At 36.9% G+C, this 18,896-nt stretch overlaps 3 protein-coding genes across 4 annotated transcripts; 2 read left to right on the plus strand and 1 right to left on the minus strand.

Moving 5' to 3' along the window:
* Positions 1-283: 283 nt before the first annotated feature.
* On the plus strand, positions 284-2,940 carry LOC125052091 (polyadenylate-binding protein 1-A). The gene is made up of 3 exons (XM_047652758.1): positions 284-799; positions 1,069-1,853; positions 1,979-2,940. The coding sequence occupies exons 1-3, from the start codon at positions 607-609 to the stop codon at positions 2,828-2,830; spliced, it is 1,830 nt and encodes a 609-aa protein (XP_047508714.1). The 5' UTR covers positions 284-606; the 3' UTR covers positions 2,831-2,940.
* A 4,733-nt stretch (positions 2,941-7,673) lies between these two features.
* LOC125052186 (60S ribosomal protein L13) lies at positions 7,674-9,629 on the plus strand. The gene is made up of 5 exons (XM_047652882.1): positions 7,674-7,825; positions 7,954-8,220; positions 8,566-8,715; positions 8,906-9,058; positions 9,484-9,629. Exons 2-5 carry the CDS (start codon positions 7,978-7,980, stop codon positions 9,601-9,603), a joined length of 666 nt encoding a protein of 221 aa, XP_047508838.1. The 5' UTR covers positions 7,674-7,825; positions 7,954-7,977; the 3' UTR covers positions 9,604-9,629.
* Positions 9,630-11,852: 2,223 nt separating this feature from the next.
* LOC125051949 (zinc finger protein on ecdysone puffs) lies at positions 11,853-18,034 on the minus strand. Of its 2 annotated transcripts, none has more exons than XM_047652678.1 (13): positions 17,885-18,034; positions 17,430-17,666; positions 17,201-17,275; positions 16,100-16,446; positions 15,606-15,711; positions 15,368-15,529; positions 14,829-15,158; positions 14,618-14,735; positions 13,545-13,648; positions 13,209-13,395; positions 12,866-12,982; positions 12,670-12,778; positions 11,853-12,582 (listed from the first exon to the last, which is right to left on the minus strand). In XM_047652678.1, the coding sequence occupies exons 2-13, from the start codon at positions 17,664-17,666 to the stop codon at positions 12,465-12,467; spliced, it is 2,010 nt and encodes a 669-aa protein (XP_047508634.1). In that variant the 5' UTR covers positions 17,885-18,034; the 3' UTR covers positions 11,853-12,464. The 2 variants fall into 2 exon arrangements, with proteins under 2 accessions (XP_047508634.1, XP_047508574.1); XM_047652618.1 differs by having other exon boundaries at positions 16,100-16,458; positions 17,885-18,033.
* Between the last annotated feature and the right edge of the window lie 862 nt (positions 18,035-18,896).

Below are 18,896 nucleotides of genomic sequence, written 5' to 3' on the forward strand. Positions count from 1 at the left end.
ATTTTTATTCCTTTTCGCTATAATTGTAAATGTAATTGAAAATATACTTAACTAAGAAGCTAAACATCCTTTAGATTTGAAGGATGAGGCAAATTTTTGGCCTTTTGAATAAATTACACATTGAACTTGATCATAGCATAAATGTCGTTAAAAACAATTATATTTGAAAATATAAAATAAAAAGTTGTTTTCCATAAAACATAAACTAAACTACAATTTCTAAACGTATTCGAACGTGTTCGCTTCCCTTGTTTTTTGGTTGTTCGCCATATTGGATTTTGCCCAAAGGCAAAACGTCACCTTTCCTTTGGTGAGCAAGGTGTGTTCACGTGAGGTTGTGTGGATCCTCAAAATAGGTCACACAATCTTCACAATTTCGTGAAACATTGTTCTAAAATATAAAAAAAAACACAAAATTACAAAAACCCAAAAAAATAGAAAAATTATATAAAATAAACGGGAATCGTTCAATTATAAGTTAGTGTGCGTAAGCGTGCAACGTGGTCTAAGGAATGCGATAGATAAGCGTCAAGAGAAAGTGAAGTTGCTTAAACACCAGAGACTTATTAATGCTATATTTTTTACGATTCCAATAAAAGAATTAAAATGAATCCCGGGCCACCAAATTACCCGATGGCATCTCTCTATGTCGGGGATTTGCACTCTGATATTACAGAGGCCATGTTGTTTGAAAAGTTTTCTACAGCGGGTCCTGTACTCTCTATTCGAGTATGTCGTGACATGATAACTCGTAGATCTTTGGGGTACGCATATGTGAATTTCCAACAACCCGCAGATGGTAAGTAAATACTGTTTTTTGGTTATTTTACATCTTTGCTTCATCATAGCTTATTAAGTTTCTTTTTATTTACTAGTACCGGTTCTTAACTAATTACTATTATTAACAAGTTAGTAATGGTTTATATTTTTAGGCAAAAATTTGGTATTCGAAATAGTTAGGTAATTTTGTTTGTGTAATACTATGTATCACTGATGTACGCTTCAATAGGTTACTTGCCTATAGCAAGTTTCAACTAAAAATATTAATACTCTTTTCTTTTGTTATAGCTGAGAGGGCCTTGGATTCTATGAATTTTGACATGATAAAAGGTAGACCAATAAGGATAATGTGGTCGCAGCGTGATCCCTCTCTACGTAAATCGGGAGTAGGAAATGTGTTCATTAAAAATCTTGATAAATCTATAGATAATAAAGCTATGTATGATACCTTTTCTGCCTTTGGTAATATATTAAGTTGCAAGGTAGCTCAAGATGAAAATGGAGGTTCTAAGGGATATGGATTTGTACATTTTGAAACAGAAGAAGCAGCTAATAAATCAATTGACAAAGTAAATGGTATGCTGCTCAATGGCAAGAAAGTTTACGTTGGTAGATTCATTCCTCGTAAGGAACGTGAAAAGGAATTGGGAGAGAAAGCCAAGCTCTTTACAAATGTGTATGTTAAGAATTTTGGAGAAGACTACTCTGATGAAATGCTTAAGGATATGTTTGAAAAATATGGACGCATCACAAGCCATAAAGTGATGTACAAAGACGATGGAGCTTCTAGAGGTTTTGGATTTGTTGCTTTTGAAGATCCTGATTGTGCTGAGAGAGCTTGCATGGAGCTTAATGGAAAAGAACTTGTTGAAGGCAAGCCATTATATGTAGGTCGGGCACAAAAGAAAGCTGAGCGTCAAAAAGAACTCAAACGTAAATTTGAACAACTCAAGTCTGAACGTTTAACTCGCTACCAAGGTGTAAACCTTTATGTCAAAAACTTGGATGATACTATTGATGATGAACGTCTACGTAAGGAATTTGCACCATTTGGAACTATAACGTCTGCTAAGGTAATTTTCTGTTCTAATACAATGCCAATGCATTAAATCTATAAAAGATCTTTACTCCTCTGTTTCAACCAGTAAATTATATTATTTTATGTTGATGTTTAATAATATTGTAATTAATTATACAGGTAATGCTTGAAGATGGGCGCAGTAAAGGATTTGGGTTTGTATGCTTTTCATCACCTGAAGAGGCTACTAAAGCTGTTACAGAGATGAATGGGCGTATTGTTGGCACTAAGCCCCTCTACGTGGCATTAGCTCAAAGAAAAGAAGATCGCAAGGCTCATTTGACTTCACAATATATGCAACGGATGGCAAGTATGAGAATGCAACAGATGGGACAAATGTTCCAACCTGGTAGTGCTGGTGGTTACTTTGTCCCAACAATACCTCCTGCACAAAGGTTCTATGGTCCAGCCCAAATGACCCAAATTAGACCTTCGCCGCGCTGGACTCAACCTCCTGTAAGACCTAGCACTCAGGCTGCTGCTTCTGCTTATCCCAATATGCAGGCACCATTCCGTCCGGCCCCTCGAGGACCAACTCAGGCTACCCTGCGCACATCACTAGGTGCTAGACCTATAACAGGCCAACAAGGTGTACCAGCTGCGCAATCTATCCGTGCTCCTATTGTGACAAGTGGGAGACCAGCAGGTTACAAATATACGTCTAACATTCGTAATCTTCCAGCACCACAACCTGCAGTTCATATCCAAGGTCAAGAACCCTTAACTGCAACTATGTTAGCTGCTGCCCCCTTACAAGAACAAAAACAAATGTTAGGAGAACGCTTATTCCCACTTATTCAAAGGATGCATCCAGACTTGGCTGGAAAAATAACTGGCATGCTGTTGGAAATTGATAATTCTGAGCTTCTTCACATGTTAGAACATGGGGAGTCTCTAAAGGCTAAGGTAGATGAGGCTGTTGCTGTTTTGCAAGCTCACCAAGCTAAACAGCAAGCCACAAAGAAGGAATAATTTTTTTGCTCATTTCAGAGCCGTTTATTTTTCTTTGCTAATTTCTTTTATTTTTGCTTTTTACATCGTAATGTAAAGAGTCCCGGTCATAAAAAACTAATAAATAAAAATTGTAAAAAAAAATTAAAATATGTGGAGAGCATTATTCCTAAACACATTTATAGCATAATAGGATGTGCATCCACAAACAAAAACATTGCAACTGTCAACATTTATATATTGTCATTATAGGCTATATTATTATATATAACTGGGCACCTTTCGACTTTCTACTTTGACCAAGAAGTTTATTTTAAGTTAAGTCTTTAAAGTTCACTTTAATTTCCTTATCCTTAATATGGAGTTGGCTTTTGTTCTTGCAATGTATTTTTTCTGCCAGTTATGCATTGGATATTTATCTACCTTGTATTGAAAACATGGTCGCCAATGTAACTGGCAATATGTATTCCTTTGTTACATATTATATTTATAAAATAAAAAAATCTAGTCTTTCATTTCATAATGTGTACTACATTATGAGTAATATTCTATAGTCATAATGTTTTATTGGTAAGAAAAAGATATAAGACGAGATAGACCTAATTTCTAGTTGTGATTTGTAAAATGGTTTAGTAGATACTAATTTTCCGTCTGTTTCATTTGAAGGGTTAGGGAAACCTATCGTAAAATCTTATTGGCGATTCCAATGATGAAACCAAGTAACTAACGAAGATTGAAGGCAGTAATGTTGGCCTTGAGAGTTTAACAATAATTTTAAAAAGATGTCGCCGATATGTATCAAGTTCATGCTAATCATAGATGGCGCAATTGGTATAAGAAATTAATTGTTTGGCACAAGATAGTATTGTTCAACTTTTTGATATACCATCTCTTAATTTTTTAAAATATTCGTTAACATTACCTATTAATTTATCCATATAGGTTGCCATTGCAGAAAATTGAGCATTATTAAGTTTGTTGAAATTGACAAAACATACAAACAAGAAAAATCTATTAGCATTTAGGAAGTCTGCTTCAAGTTTCAGCAAGACAAGCGACAGTGTGTAAAGATTCATACCAACATAAAAAAAGACATTTTTAAACTGAAGCTATATATTTAATACATAAAAACACTACAAAGTGAAAAATAATGCAATAACTACATGATTTAACTATAAATAAAGTTATGAATAAATATGTTATTGCAAGACCAAACCAATTTTATTAGGTCCTAAACTAGGGCATCTCCAGTTATACAAATAGTATTGCAAATTTCCATCACCAATACCGAATTTCAGAGGTTCCAAGAATTCCTTATTATCCATCAGGTCCAATGCATTAAATACATCAAAACCTAAATTCTTGGCAGTGATTAGACCATCAAGCATTAAATCAATCCATGGCGTCACCGTAGATACATTGTAAAATGAATATGCAGCTTTCAGTGTTTTGTGTACCGGGTGATAGACCACAGTGGATGGGAGAGTATAGTAACTAACAAAATCAGTAATTGAACCATCTTGTGCCTCCACAACAAAACTATCTACTATACCAGCTATGGGATTAAACCAATGCTTGAAATCATTTTCAGTAAATATTGGCACCAGGTCAAATTTTTGCAAATAATCATTTAATAGTTTCACAACTTTGTCACTGTCTTTGGGTTCCATTTTACGAAAACCTGGTGTCTTAGGTAAATCTGGTAATTTAAAAAGTTTAAGGGTTCTTTGCATAGTCATATTTCTTGAAAGGTGGCTAAATTTTATATCAATTAACTTCTTTGGGTTCAAGGACCTATGCCAATACCTGCATGTTCCTATGGGTTTTGGTAAAACAATTCCAGCTGTGTATACGCCTTGAAAGATACCTTCTAAATTAACTCTGCGGGTTATCTCCCTTATAAGCACAGGTGCTACTCTTTTAGCACGAAGCTTTTTATGAACACACAGAAAGTTTATTTCTACAACTGTTTGGACTTTATCATAAATTCTTAGTTGAGCTGGAATTGCTGAAATAAAACCAACTAAGCGGCCTGATTTTACAACACGTACACCACAATGCCAATCCATTTTCCAACCAGGAGGCTGTAAAGCCCACTTTAAAAACTCAGTTTGGTAATCAAAACGGAACATACAATCATCGTCTTCTACATAATTTTCATTCAGTAATGTGTAGAGTTCTTTTAACACCAAGGGTTCATTTAAATTTAAAGTGTCCCATTGAAATCCATCTGGCAGTGTGTAAGGATCCTGTCTTATTTCCTCAGTAGATTTAGGACCCTCAATAGGTTCATTAGAGATAATTTTTTCATCCATTTTAGGAACTGGTTGTGTAGACCAAAACTGATATGATTTATGTAAAGCTTCCTCAGTTGTTTTAGCAGGTTTTTGTTGCAAATTTAATACTTCCATAGCCATTTTAAGATCTTTTACATAAATATTTTGCTGCAAATCGGTAGAATTAGGGAGCGCAACCGTACCTTCCACGGCCGGTGCTCGATGGTCTCCATCTCCGCTACGCTTTTTCTTATTCTTATTTTTTTTCTTTGAATTTTTTTCATCATTAAGAATTTGGGTATTAATTTCTTGAGTCAGCTTATTATCTTCCATTTTCACCCTTTGTTAGATTAATAAGTAATAAATTTAGTATTGTTAGTGCCGACTGCCGAGCAATATAATTTACTCAACGAGCACAGATTAGCACTAAATTGATCGTTGGTTATGCTCTCAAGAGTCACAGCACTTAAAGATTTGACATTTACTTCTGTTATGTGACTATATATAGTATAATAATACTATGCTTGCGACAGAATCTTTTGGTAAGCTTTAATCTAAAGGCGGCTCCAGAGTCCAGACTCTCACGAGACCCTCGCCGCGAATGTTAGCGAGTCGAGGTTGCACGTGTAGCGGCCATCCACACTCTTCGCTTTTTCTAGTTGCTCGCTACATCTACTACAAGATGGACCTAATTGGAATGTCTGCATTAGCTACTTTATGTGCCAATATTATAATGCCTTGTGTTTAAACTACAAATACAAAATATCATATTATTGACTGAATGTCCTATAAGTAACCCCTAGATGGGGCAGAGGGCGTCAACAGTGAGTCTCCATCGCGTTCGGTCTTGAGTCTCGTGTTTCACCTCGCTCCAAGTCTTTCCGGCTCTCTATGCCTCGTCTGCAACTGTACAGTGCCAGGTGTGCTTAGGACGGCCACGTTTCCGATTTCCTTGCGGATTCCAATCAAGCGCCTGCTTGGGAATTTGATTGAGATCCCTTTGAAGTGCGTGGCCTATGCAATTCCATTTGCGCCGCTGGATCTGCTGGCTGATTGGGGTTTCTCGGCAGCGCTCATAAAGTTGCTCGTTAGAGATCTTTTCAGGCCAGTAAATACCCAGAATACGGTGAAGACAGCGGTTGACGAAGATTTGGAGTCGGTGCGAGATGTCTTTGGTGACCTTCCACGTTTCACACCCATAGAGTAGCACAGATTTGACGTTGGATCCGAATATTTTAACCGATCCGAATATTTTTGCCATACAGGTCGAAGTTGTGAAAATGTTGCTCGGACCTTGGCAATGCGTGAAGTGATGTCCTCTTCTGTACCTTCAGTTTCAGACACGACGCTTCCGAGGTAAACAAATTTTTGAACGCTTTCTACGTCCTCTACACTTATCCGCAATGGGGTGCTGTCCCTACTTCCGCGGCGCTTGTTCTGATGTGTGCGATGCATAATCCCGTCGGTAACAACCTGAGAAAGTAGTGGCGAGGCACTTGAATATCGTCTGAGACGAGGCTGGCCTTTACTAGGTTAATTATCTTTGGCGGGACACCAATGTTAGATAGTCGTGACCATATGCTGCTCCATCTCAGCCATCGAAAGTCAACAAAGGTAAGATAAATCTCCCTCAGCCATTCTGATGCCTGTTCGAGAGTGATACGAAGAGTATTAATTTGGTCGGTACACGAGCGATTAGGCCGGAAGCCAGCTTGTTCTATGCGAAGGTTAAGCTCGACGGCTGCAGACAACCTGTGCAAGATAATTCTGCAGAACACCTCGGAAGGGGCCAAGAGCAAGTTGATACCTCTCCAATGGCTGCAATGGCTTAGATCACCTGTTTTGGGCACAGTTATAAGAAGGCACCTGATCAAGTCCTCCGGAAGCTTCTGACTGGTCCAGTTTTTGCCAATCAAAGGTGTCAGCGTGTCGATGCTGGTAGCCAAATCCGCTTTTAATATTTCTGCAGCTATTAAGTCAAGACCTGGTGCTTTACCAGTCTTAAGACCCCTGACTGATCTCGGTACTTCGTGGTGATATCATAGGTGGTTCGACATCGATGTGATGATAACACAGCAGATGGTTTTTTGGCTTTTTCTAGGAATTGCTGACCTCACTTCTTCAGCGATTCCCACCAACACCATCCCCAACTTCCCACCCCAAATATCATATTATGCCAGTATGAATATAATTTAATTTAAGCTTTTCCTGTTAATGATAAGAAAACCAGCGCGTCCTTACAGTGCAGTAGTTTACAACAAAGTGAGCTAGAGTGTGGATGGGCAATAAGGGAAAGATTCAGCAACGAGACAGCGCTAAGTCTGTCTCCCGTACACCAAATCCAATACAAGGCGCTTTGTCTCGATTCTGAAACTTACGTCAGATTTGAAATCGAGACTTCCTTTGGCTCTCGTATGTCAAAAAAATATTTTATAAATGAAATGCTCTTCAAATCGATTGTAGACTATAAAAAATCTAAGTTTAGTTGTTAGTGCATATTTAGTGCCCCTCATGTTTTTTTTGCTTTATTCATGGATTCGGACTATAAATTTTTGTTGTACATTTACTATATTTCTTCCTTTCCTAACATGTTTAATGTCATCATCCCATTAGAAAAACCTAGTACGAGATTATCAGACGTGTATTCTGTACTGTGTACGATGAAAAAGTTCTAGAGGTGGCAACCCTGGTCAATATTCTTGATTATTTTGTCTTTTCAGTTGACGTTTTTCTCACAGTGGTTAGTGAAATATTTATCTTTCATTATTTTTGCTATCCTTTTATTATTTGAGGTGTTTTGTATATTTTGAATCACTTAAATGTGTTAAGTTACAATAATTAAGTTTATTTTTTTAAATTTGCTTTTAGGTAAAGTGAGAAAACTAACCAAAAATGGGGAAGGGAAATAATATGGTGCCTAATGGCCATTTCCATAAGGATTGGCAAAGATTCGTAAAAACTTGGTTTAACCAACCAGCCAGAAGACACCGTAGAAAGCAAAATCGTATCAAGAAGGCTAAAGCCATTGCCCCACGTCCCGCTGCTGGTCCTCTCAGACCGGTTGTCAGATGCCCTACAGTTCGTTATCACACTAAAGTTCGTGCTGGCCGAGGATTTACCCTCAGAGAAATTAGAGTTAGTATTTATTTTCTTGTATCTTTAGTCTTAAGTAATTATACCATAATGGGGGATTCATCATTAAGTAACATATAGAAAAAAATATTGTTATTAAAAAAGTTGGAAAACGACAGCCACAACTAATCACTATAATTATTAATACTTAGTTTATGTCATCAATTAATTTATTATTTATAACTTTTTAAAGGTTATCTTATAAGAAATCCACTTCTGTTTTGGTAAAAGGTTTGTCTATTTAAGTGAAACATAATTTAAAAATACATATCTATACATATATCGTTTAAAAATAGGGGTTTTAAAGGTTTTTATTTTAAGTAGTTATCATTTTTGTTTTTGTTTTAGGCATCTGGATTGAATCCAGCTTTTGCCAGAACAATTGGTATTGCTGTGGATCCACGTCGTCGTAACAAGTCTGTTGAATCATTACAGATCAATGTACAGAGGTTGAAAGAGTACCGTGCTCGCCTCATTTTGTTCCCTAAGGGCAAGAAGGTATGCTGGAAGATTTAAACAGTTAAAATTTTACTTTATAATTAAAAAAATTGCTTCAAATATTTTATTTTTGAAAAGTTGTTTCTGTTTATATGTGACTAAATAAATATTTATATGTTCTACACTTACCCTTTGTGCCAGTATTACAACTACAAATGCTAATAAAATGTACTTTTATTTTTGGTTTCAGGTTCTTAAGGGTGAAGCAAATGAAGAAGAACGTAAATTAGCTAAGCAACTGCGTGGCCCTCTTATGCCAGTACAACAATCTGCTCCCAAGTCAGTGGCTAGAGCTATCACAGAAGAAGAGAAAGACTTCAAGGCTTACCAATACTTGAGAGGAGTATGTATAATTTTATTATGTGTAATGCTAGTTTATAGAAAAGGATATTTTCTGCCAGGCAGATATCAGATATATTCATATATATATGAAATCAGAATCCAGTTAATTATAAATGAAACCTATTTTTGGTCTGTTGAAACTGAAATCTAAACATGTTAATCTATAAACAGTAGTAGGATCAGGAGTAATAAGTTAAATTACATACTAGCTTTTAAATATGAATTTTATTTGTATATTATAAATAAACCTCATTTTAAAATGTGGCAGCAGATTTCTCACACAAGTTGCTGATTTTCGTTACTTGGCATAATGGAATATAATAATAATGGAATCTTTCCCTTAAAATAAACTCAAAATAGTATTATGATTGATGGTTCATACTATACAAGTGTTATAGCAGTTCCTTAAAATGATTTCTATTGCAGGCCCGTTCTATAGCCAAGCTGGTTGGAATTCGAGCAAAGAGATTGAAGGATGCTGCAGAAAACCCTGATGATGTTACTAAGGCACCAACTGCTGCTAAGGAACCTAAGAGTAAAAAGTGAATAAAATAATACAGATTCTAACAAAACTTAACTCTTTTATTATTATTATTCTTACACATAAAGACATTTCTTAATAAAACCACTTGGAATGTTTTTGCCCCAGAACAAGACTGCTAAATGGAACCTATGTTGTGTTGAAAAACTAGTAGTGTTAATTGTTATTCATCTTTATCTGCCTTATCTAAGCTACTAGTTCATCAGTGCGACGATAAAGAAAAAACCTTTTCATATAAATGTCACAGTACCTTACAAAACCCGATTAGTAAGCAAGTTATGGAACTTATGACTAAAACTAGCAAAAATTGTGTAATAACAAATCTTTTAACCCTACAAGGCTCAATATTTTCAATAGTGCGCGACAGAAATTTATATGTTGTAATAAGTGATCAGAAGATAGGGAAAACTTATAAAAATAAAACCATATTTACGGAATAATCAAGTTTTTAATTTGAGTTCCACATAGGGTACGCTGAGCCTTAACTATACTTTTTGTTATTAGTAGTACAATTGAATTGTTTTGGAGTCGTTTCCAATTTAATTTGGTTCGTTTCCGTTTGTATTTGGCTACTGCATTTTTTTTCAATTTCATCAGATAAACTTGGTCTACCTCTCTTTGTTTATCGATAGCCCAAACAAGCATAAACTTTTCCCTACGTTAAATTTTTAAGTACTTCTGTTTCATTAGAGCCAGCGTATGCTGCTGCTCTCCGACTCTTTTGTACAATAACCAAGAATTGATGTGTTACATCAAGAAGATGATAGAATAGCCTCAAGTAGCATTTTCTGGTCCTAATTTTTATTTTATGTTTCCCTAGGAAGAAATCCACCACCCATATGGGTGGTGTGGACCTTCTCCTCGCTGGTTATATGTTTTGATTATTTGAGGCAATCCAATTGAATATACCTTTTTTGTTTCTTGTAGTATCTCATTGCTGGTTCTATAGGCGTAAAGACGTTTTCTTCAAAATGTCTTCTCTTCTCTTATTTCTTTGGCTGTCAGTCACAAAGCCAAAGATTCTAGACCTAAGACCGATGGCAAGAGATGTCACTTTTAATAGTTTTATAGCTATAGGAAAGATTAAAGTCGGTGTTCCACTAATGGAACTGGGTGCCTTGTAGGGTTAATGGTTGACGGTTACAAAAATATTTAGTTTTAGGCTGCCAGTCCACCAGAGCGGAGCGAGGCAGCGGAGCCGAGAAACGGACTAATGCGGAGTGGAGTTGCGTACTGTGACTGTCCACCGGAGCGGAGCGAGGCTGCGGAGCGGAGTGAGGAAGTAATGCGGAGCGGAGTTGCTGTGTTTTTCAATATGCGGAGCTAGGCAGCAAGTACGCGACGAGTGATTTCGAGCTCCCGGCGTGGGGCGATTGGTTTAATTCTACGCGAAATGTCAGTGATAGCAGACATGCCATCGAAAAAGTTGATACATTATTACCTTACATTGCTTGAGGAAGAAGAGTTGGAGTCAGAAGAAGCCGAAATACTTACCATATACACTGGTCGGAATACGGCGGCACACTGCCGGCGCAAAGTGCGCCCGCGCCCGCACTCGCTTCCCCGCTCCGCATCCCCGCACGTTTCCCCGCTCCGCATACCGGTTTTATATGAAATTTTAAACTAGCTCGCAAGTCCCTGTCCACTTAAGAGGAGCGGAGATTTTGTGCAATCCTATTGGTTAATATTTCTCCGTTTCTCGGCTCCGCTGCCTCGCTCCGCTCTGGTGGACTGGCAGCCTTAGTGACTCATTTATTTATAGAGCAGTGGGCAAACGGGCAGGAGGCTCACCTGATGTTAACTGCCGTCCATAGACATTACCTGAAGGCTTGCAAGTGCGTTGCCGGCCTTTTAGAATTGATACGCTCTTTTCTTAAAGGACTCCGCTCAGTTGTGGAACGAGGGATGTCGAGATGATAGGAATGGTATTTAGTATTCTGCCTCGACGTCCGATGATAAAACTCAGCTGCAGGTTAGGTTAGTCCGAACAACTCCTCTGAACGCACGCCATGGTAAATGCGGTAGAAGATGCAGAGAGAAGTACCGTCTCGCCTTGCTGAGCAAACTAAGCTTCAAAGTGGCTGGCTACTTAGCCCATCCTTCCAAATGATCACGAGACTGCTAGTATTCCGATGGTAGCTGAGGCTTAAGGAGTGTCTTCCAAGAGAGGAGACAAAAGATTTTTTTTCAGAAAAGGTAAATACCACAGACAACTTGATATATAAATTTAATAAAAACATATCATAGTTGCATGAAATTTTAACCATTTTTATTTTGAATAAAAAAATTATAACACGTTCTATACAAACTAATCGTTATTTTTACTTGAATCACGGGCATGTTTTTTTAAGAGAAGAGCTGTCGTATTTATGGCTGGCATGAGAAAGTTTTATGTATGTATATTATTTACAATACAGCATTAAAATAATTATATATTCTATAAAAGAAATATTTCCAAAATTCTAAAATTTGGACTAATTATTGTTTCTGATCGCTGCCCTGACATGGTAGCGCATGTTAGGGTTATTTTCTCGACGAATGAATATTTTCTTCACTAAATTAGTCTTATACAAACAAACGACACCTACGATCCGAATGAAAAATAAAAGGTACAAACATGTATCTGGTATATTCCACAGAAGAGTTGAAAATGTGTTTTAAATATAGCAAAAGATGAATAAAAACTTATTTAAAGGAAATGTTTATTATTATTGTTATCTAGAATAAAAAATAGCACACACTACATACATACCTAACAAATATATTGGCAAACAACATCATTATTTATCCTTAAGTGATGAGCTACGATAGGGTTCCTAATTCATATATATTATAGTGTTACATTATTTTTTAAAGTACAACACTTCTAAGCAGAAGCACTAGCATCAACGGTGACTTTTTCGTCGGCAACAACATCCTCTTTCGATTTGTTTTCCTCTTCTGCGACGGGTTTAGCTTTATCGCTTTTACGGAATTTGTCATATCTGAAAATAGGCAACATTTTTAAAATTGTGTGCATTAGAGTAAGTGGACTAGTAAAATGCAAATTGTTATAGAACATGATATGTTACCTTCCAAGGTCCTCCTCATCGTCGCTAGCCTCGTTGCCTTCTGGGTCTACTTCTCGCAACAACTCTCCTATGTCTTTATCAACATCAGCCCATAGTTTATCTTCATTTCCTTTAGCACACGAAAAAATATTTACATTAATGTTAAACTTTCAAGAGATGATAAGAGATCTGAATATATAAAATGTTATTAACTTACCAGAAGCATTGACAGAGTCATTTCCATTCTCTACCACCGTTTTTTCTCCAGAAGGTTCAGCCTTCTCTTGTTTACTTGTCTCAGAAGTTTCTTCATTAGCAATTTCCTTCTTTACCTCTGCAAATAGAATAAACAATACTTTGTACAATTATAGTAGAGGTCTCTTATATCTGAGATCGTAGATTCAAACGCCGGCTGGGCACCAATAATGGGCTTTCTGTTTATGTGCGCATTTAACACTCGCTCGTGCGTTGAAGCAACCTTGTATGCCTTAGACCCAAAAAGTCGATGGCTCTGGTTTTCTTTTCAACCTAATCTAAAATATATAAATTTAGATTATTACCCGCATGGCGATGTAACTGACGATGTATGCGTTCGGCTTGCTTACGCAGCGTGCGCGTGTCTCGGTGTTGCACGTAGTGACGCAGGTGTATGCGCAGGCGGCAGTGACGCCGGAGAGCTTCCGCTTCCTCACTGCTGCCAGTCTCAGCTCGCGGCAAGTACGTGCGACAAAGAGAACACCACCAAACCTGGTAGGACAATCACTTATAGTATAAACCTACACCACATTTAAAATTAAGGTAAATGAAAATGTATTTATATTTTAATAACAAAAATATTGCTTCAATACAATGTCGTATTAAATATGACAATTATTTTAAATTAATGAAAACCATACCTCTATCTTTTTTATGTGTTCACTGCCAATGTTCATTTCAACTTTGGGTTTTGTGGTCTTTTCTTCATCCTTCTTTTCAGTGCCTGAATCTTCATCTTCAACCTCTGTAATATCAATATTACAATTTATTATGGAATGTAAGTCACAGGTATCACTTATTTCACGTCATTAATTTTGAATCGGTAGACTTTCCTACTCATCGAGCCGAGGCCGAGAGAAAAAGCCGGCGTAAAAAACTCGGTACTCTTTTAAAAAAAGCAAATAATCATACAAAATGATTTTGGCAAACAACACTTATTTTAAAACAAATATCGCACTAGTGCCAGGCCCTTTTATCAACTAGATAATCGTAATAAAAACTTTATAGTAAGATTTTTTCACAGCTTTTCTTTAATTTCTTAAATTTATTATAAATCAGAGATAAAAGAGCCTCTGGGATTTTATTAAATAAAAGTGTCCCTTTTCCCAAAAAAGAATTACTTACTCTAGATAGTCTAGTACGGGGAAATTTTAGCCTGCGTTTGTTCCGAGTATTAACATTATGCATATGATTTATTATAATAAACATATCAATATTTTTATATACATATACAATATTTTCATAAATATATTGCGAGGGAAAGGTATATTAGTTTCCTTGAATTTATCTCTCAGAGATTCCCTACATTTTAAATTATAGATTGCACGAATAGCCCTCGACAAAATAGTTTCGACATCAGCAGAATGACCCCATAATAATAAGCCATAAGTCATTAAGCTTTGAAAGTAACTAGAATAAACAAGTCTAGCTGTATCGACATCAGTTAGTGAGCGAATCTTTTTAACCGCATAAGCTGCAGAACTGAGTATCTTCGCCAATCCGTTAACATGAGGGGACCACTGAAGTTTTGAATCCATGGTAATTCCAAGAAATATAATTGTATCATCCAGATTAAATTCCTCATCGTGCATTTTTTGCATAGCGATGAATTATATTATATATAGTAATTATAATTATATGTTACATAGTACATCAAAGATGAAATATATTTTATATAGTCCATATTATGTAAAAAGATTATTTTAAATCTTACCATCAACATCACCAACAGAATCGAGGGTCATGAAGTTGTCCAAGTCCACATCCATTCCTTCATCACCACTTGCTTCTGCTTTTGGGCTTGCACAACGCGCACTCTGATTCGCCTTTCTCTGTTGAATAAAGATAACATAATTTAAAACATATTAGTCAGTATTGAATCAAAAAAGATGTTAAAATTATAAGTAAAAGGTTCAGTAATTAACCTTAAGATGTTCAATTGAGCAAATATGGTGCTCATAAATCATTGGAGAACGGAAGGTTATTCGACAGATGCGGCAGAATGGCGTCAGGAATCGTTTCATAGCCCGGTGGGTGTCTGTGAGGTTGTGGGCGTGCCTTGTGGTGCGGTGGTTAAGGCGACAGATCAAACAGAAGTTAGTCCTGGACGCCAGGTCGGCTCCAGCAGTGGCTTCCAGCTCGCGCTGGGCCCGCCTTTGAGCCACTCTCATTCGCAGTAACTGAACTTTGTGGCGCCGAGCCACGCCGCTCATGGCAGTGCGATGTTTCAGAGACAACAGATGTTTCGAGTACACCTGTTTAAAAATTAAACACATATATGAACTTGTACTTAATTACAAAGTAATAAATTTAAATTTTCATTATTTATGTATTATTTTCAGTTTTCAGTTATGAGAAAGATATGTGTGAGATTAGTTGGGAGTTCGATTTTAAGAACATTATATAAATCAGAAGAAAAAGAGACCGCCAACATCAATCATCAAGAAAACAGTATGAAACTTACACTGAAGTTGGTGCACTTCTCCTTGCAGTGTACACATGTGAAGTTGACGAAAGCAGCGCCGGTAGTGGTAGTGGCAGCTGGTGCGTCTGAGCCTGCATCTTCTTCCTTTTCCGTGTCCTCTCCTCCTTCTTCTCCTTCGCCCCCAGACTGCTCTTCCTCATGCTTTAACGTATTCATTATTCATCTATGTTTAATCTATATTCATATCCGTTATTATGTCTATAGCAATGTGTCATACCTTGGGTGATTTGCTTTTCGACTCTTTTACTTCTTCCATAACTTCTTTTTCATCAGCATCCCAATCTTCTTCAGTTGATGAGGCGTCTTCTTTAGATTTTGCCGGGCTATCATAACAATACTCCAATTATAAAGGAATAAATCAGTATACTTTAAAAAAACCATTAATTGTCATACATCTAAAATTCATAGTAAATAATTATTTGGCATAGTGCAGTGAGGAGTCCTAAACATCTTCATATATTTTATTTTGTCTCCTGGATGTCCAACAAGTATAATTTTATGTATATGAAATTTTGGATTGTTGAGTGAGAAACATGTTTATAACACATTCTCTTTAATTCATAAGTAGTGGTAATTTTTATGTTGATGATTCTCATTTCATTAAATAAAATCATACATTAATACATTTTCAAATTCGAGCTAAAAAGTTCATATGGGCGTATGTAGTCGATTCGGGGACAGCATGGCGTCGTAATATCATAGTCAAGTTACCTTCTATCTTTGGTAGATCTGAAAGTACGCGAGTACGTAACCGGTCTCTCAGTGTAGCGTCTAGTGGAGAAAGAGGCGCGCGATCTTGGTGCTCCGCGATAAGAGGCTCGCGATCGAAGAGTACGGCCGCGGAAAGAGCGGCGAGGAGCACGCGAGCGGCCGGCGGGGCGCACCGGCTCGCGTGGCGGGCCCATACCGCTCGACTTGCGAAAGCTCTCGCGAGCCGGTGATCGTCTTCTATCCTCCCCGCCGAACGACCTCCTTTCACCACCGTAACTTTCTTGTCTACCGCTGTACGATCCGCCAAAGTGTCCGCCGTCATGGCTACGTCTATCGCTCGAAGAGCCCTGTACATAATTCTGTTTTGACGTCGATCTTTTCTTTGAATATCAATTTTGTCATTGGTCAAGGAGTACATTAACAATAAATATAGGTGAATACTCTTTCCTTTTCACATTGAACTCAAGTTTGGACCTTTGCTGGTATAAACTCATAATTTTAGCTGAGTAAAAACAGAACAGTGGAAATGTTTTTTTTTTGTCAAATTCTTAGGATTCAAATTATCAATAGTGTTTAGGTGTGAACGGTTATGCCATATGTCATTTAACCGCATCATGGTATATGTTTTAATTCCATTGTAAGAATAGGTTGGAAAAGAATAAACAACAACATATAGCACAAAAGTACTTAATGAGGCTCAGATGACAACAAGTTTTCTCATAAAAACTTCTCAATTAATACCATTATTTCATTTCTAATTATTATATTAAGGATTCTCCTATAGTAGTTAGGTACTTGATATGGATTTGAATTGGCTAGATCTCCCTTATATTATCAATACATCTTTATAAGTAATTTCCCAAGTTAATAAACAAATAGAATTTTTCTAAAAAGCTTATTTTCATCCGCATTCTCCTTTTCTTTTAATATCCATTGTCTGAAAGATCAACTGTAGTATATTTCTATGAAAATTCTTTGTTTCTAATAATGTTACTAATTTTCACAAACTACTTGTGTTAACATTCAACAAGAACAGTACTACATATTATGTCAAATAAGTTCCATCATATAAAGTTTTTCTTCACTTCCTTATCTACTAACCTCAACTCTCATTCTCTTTCGTTCAGGAGATCCTGAGCGACTCACATAGTCTCGATTAGAATAGCTTGTAGAATCCTAAAATACAATCATATTTATAGTTATAAAAAAAAGTATGCATACATATTGGACTCGCTAATGCTCCTCTAAATCAGGCTGATTAAAGGTCACAGGAATATTGATAGCAATCTCTAAAGACATATCTATAGATGATTAAAAACTTTTAACATACCGATCTGTAAGGCTTCTTATAAGATTCATCTATTCTATCGCGACCTGATGAATACCGATTACTGCTATTTGAATTGTAGCGGGATTCGTTATTATAGGACGAATATCCTCCACCACCACGTCCGCCACGGCTCTCATAGCCACCACGATGATTGCTTCCACGGTAAGGGCCTCTGTAACCTCCACCGCGACCGCCATAGCTTCCTCTTCCTCCATAACCCCGACCGCGAGATGACATCTATGAATATTAAGTACAGCTTTAGTATTAAAAATGATATTGTCACAAGACAACTCAGAATAGTCGATTGATAATAAGAATAATAGAACTACCACGAAGATACCACACCGGCAAAAATGGCGACGAGTTGAAAGGCAGGAGTTCTGACAATTAATCTAAAGGTAAATTGTTCGAGAGATAGCATGCGAAACTTGTTACAAATATATCATTTTACTTACACTTTTAGATTAGAAGATAATCCTCACAAAATTTTACTTAAATATGAAGATTATTTAAATTTGTGTTTTTTGCACTCTAACACGGAACGCCACGAGAACGCAAAGGCAAACGCTTAACCACAGATTACTACGCAGATTGACATTTGACAATATAATTATAGCCGGCTGCCGGAATAGAGAGGCCACTCTAGACTATAATTAATAGCACAAATGTAAGTCAACAAGCCATCATAGGTTCAGCCCCTGAACTAAAACAACAATATATATTATAACAAGTCTATAGCATTCTATTCATAATGATGAGATTATATTGTACCTTAACAAACCTAAATACAATTCAACTAATATAAAATGTTCTTTTAAAATGAATACCCAATTAAAACATCATATTTTTAAGAAATTGTTTTACTGTCGGCTGCATTTTATTCCTGTGTTAATAATTAAATTAATTACTCTATAAATACTAAAGGTTGTGTCGATTCTGATGTAGACCTTCTAAACTAAATTTAGTTACTTAAGTGATTTTAAAAAGAAAACGCGCAACTTGTGTATTCTTGGGGTTAAATTGGACTAGATTTAGTCAACTCCAGTCCCCAGTCTACGTAGCTCCGATCGGCCAGAAAGCTGGAGATCCAGTCACATAATTTCGCGGGAAGCCCGTAGGCAGGAAGCTTCGAGAAAAGCGATCTCGATTCCGATCGAAGGCTTTCGCTATATCCAAACTAACCGCTAGCGGGAAGCGCTAAGAACTCAATTGCCTCTGCCCTCTATGTGTCACCGGCTGAATGACCACAGCGAAAACCGTACTGAGAATCGCTAGAATCAGTAGTGGCCCTCTATATACTTCATTATTTTGCAGAACAAGGAGGCTGGGCAATAGTTGGACGGATCAGAGCGATAATCTTTTTAGGGATCGGATCTATCGAAGCGGTCTTCAACCACTTCGGGACAGTGTCAAGCGCGTACATGTACCAGAAAAGGCGCCTTAGGACCGGAGCCAACTCAGGAGCAC

This window comes from Pieris napi, chromosome 1 (genome assembly GCF_905475465.1).
Source record: "Pieris napi chromosome 1, ilPieNapi1.2, whole genome shotgun sequence".
Classification (NCBI taxonomy): domain Eukaryota; kingdom Metazoa; phylum Arthropoda; class Insecta; order Lepidoptera; family Pieridae; genus Pieris; species Pieris napi.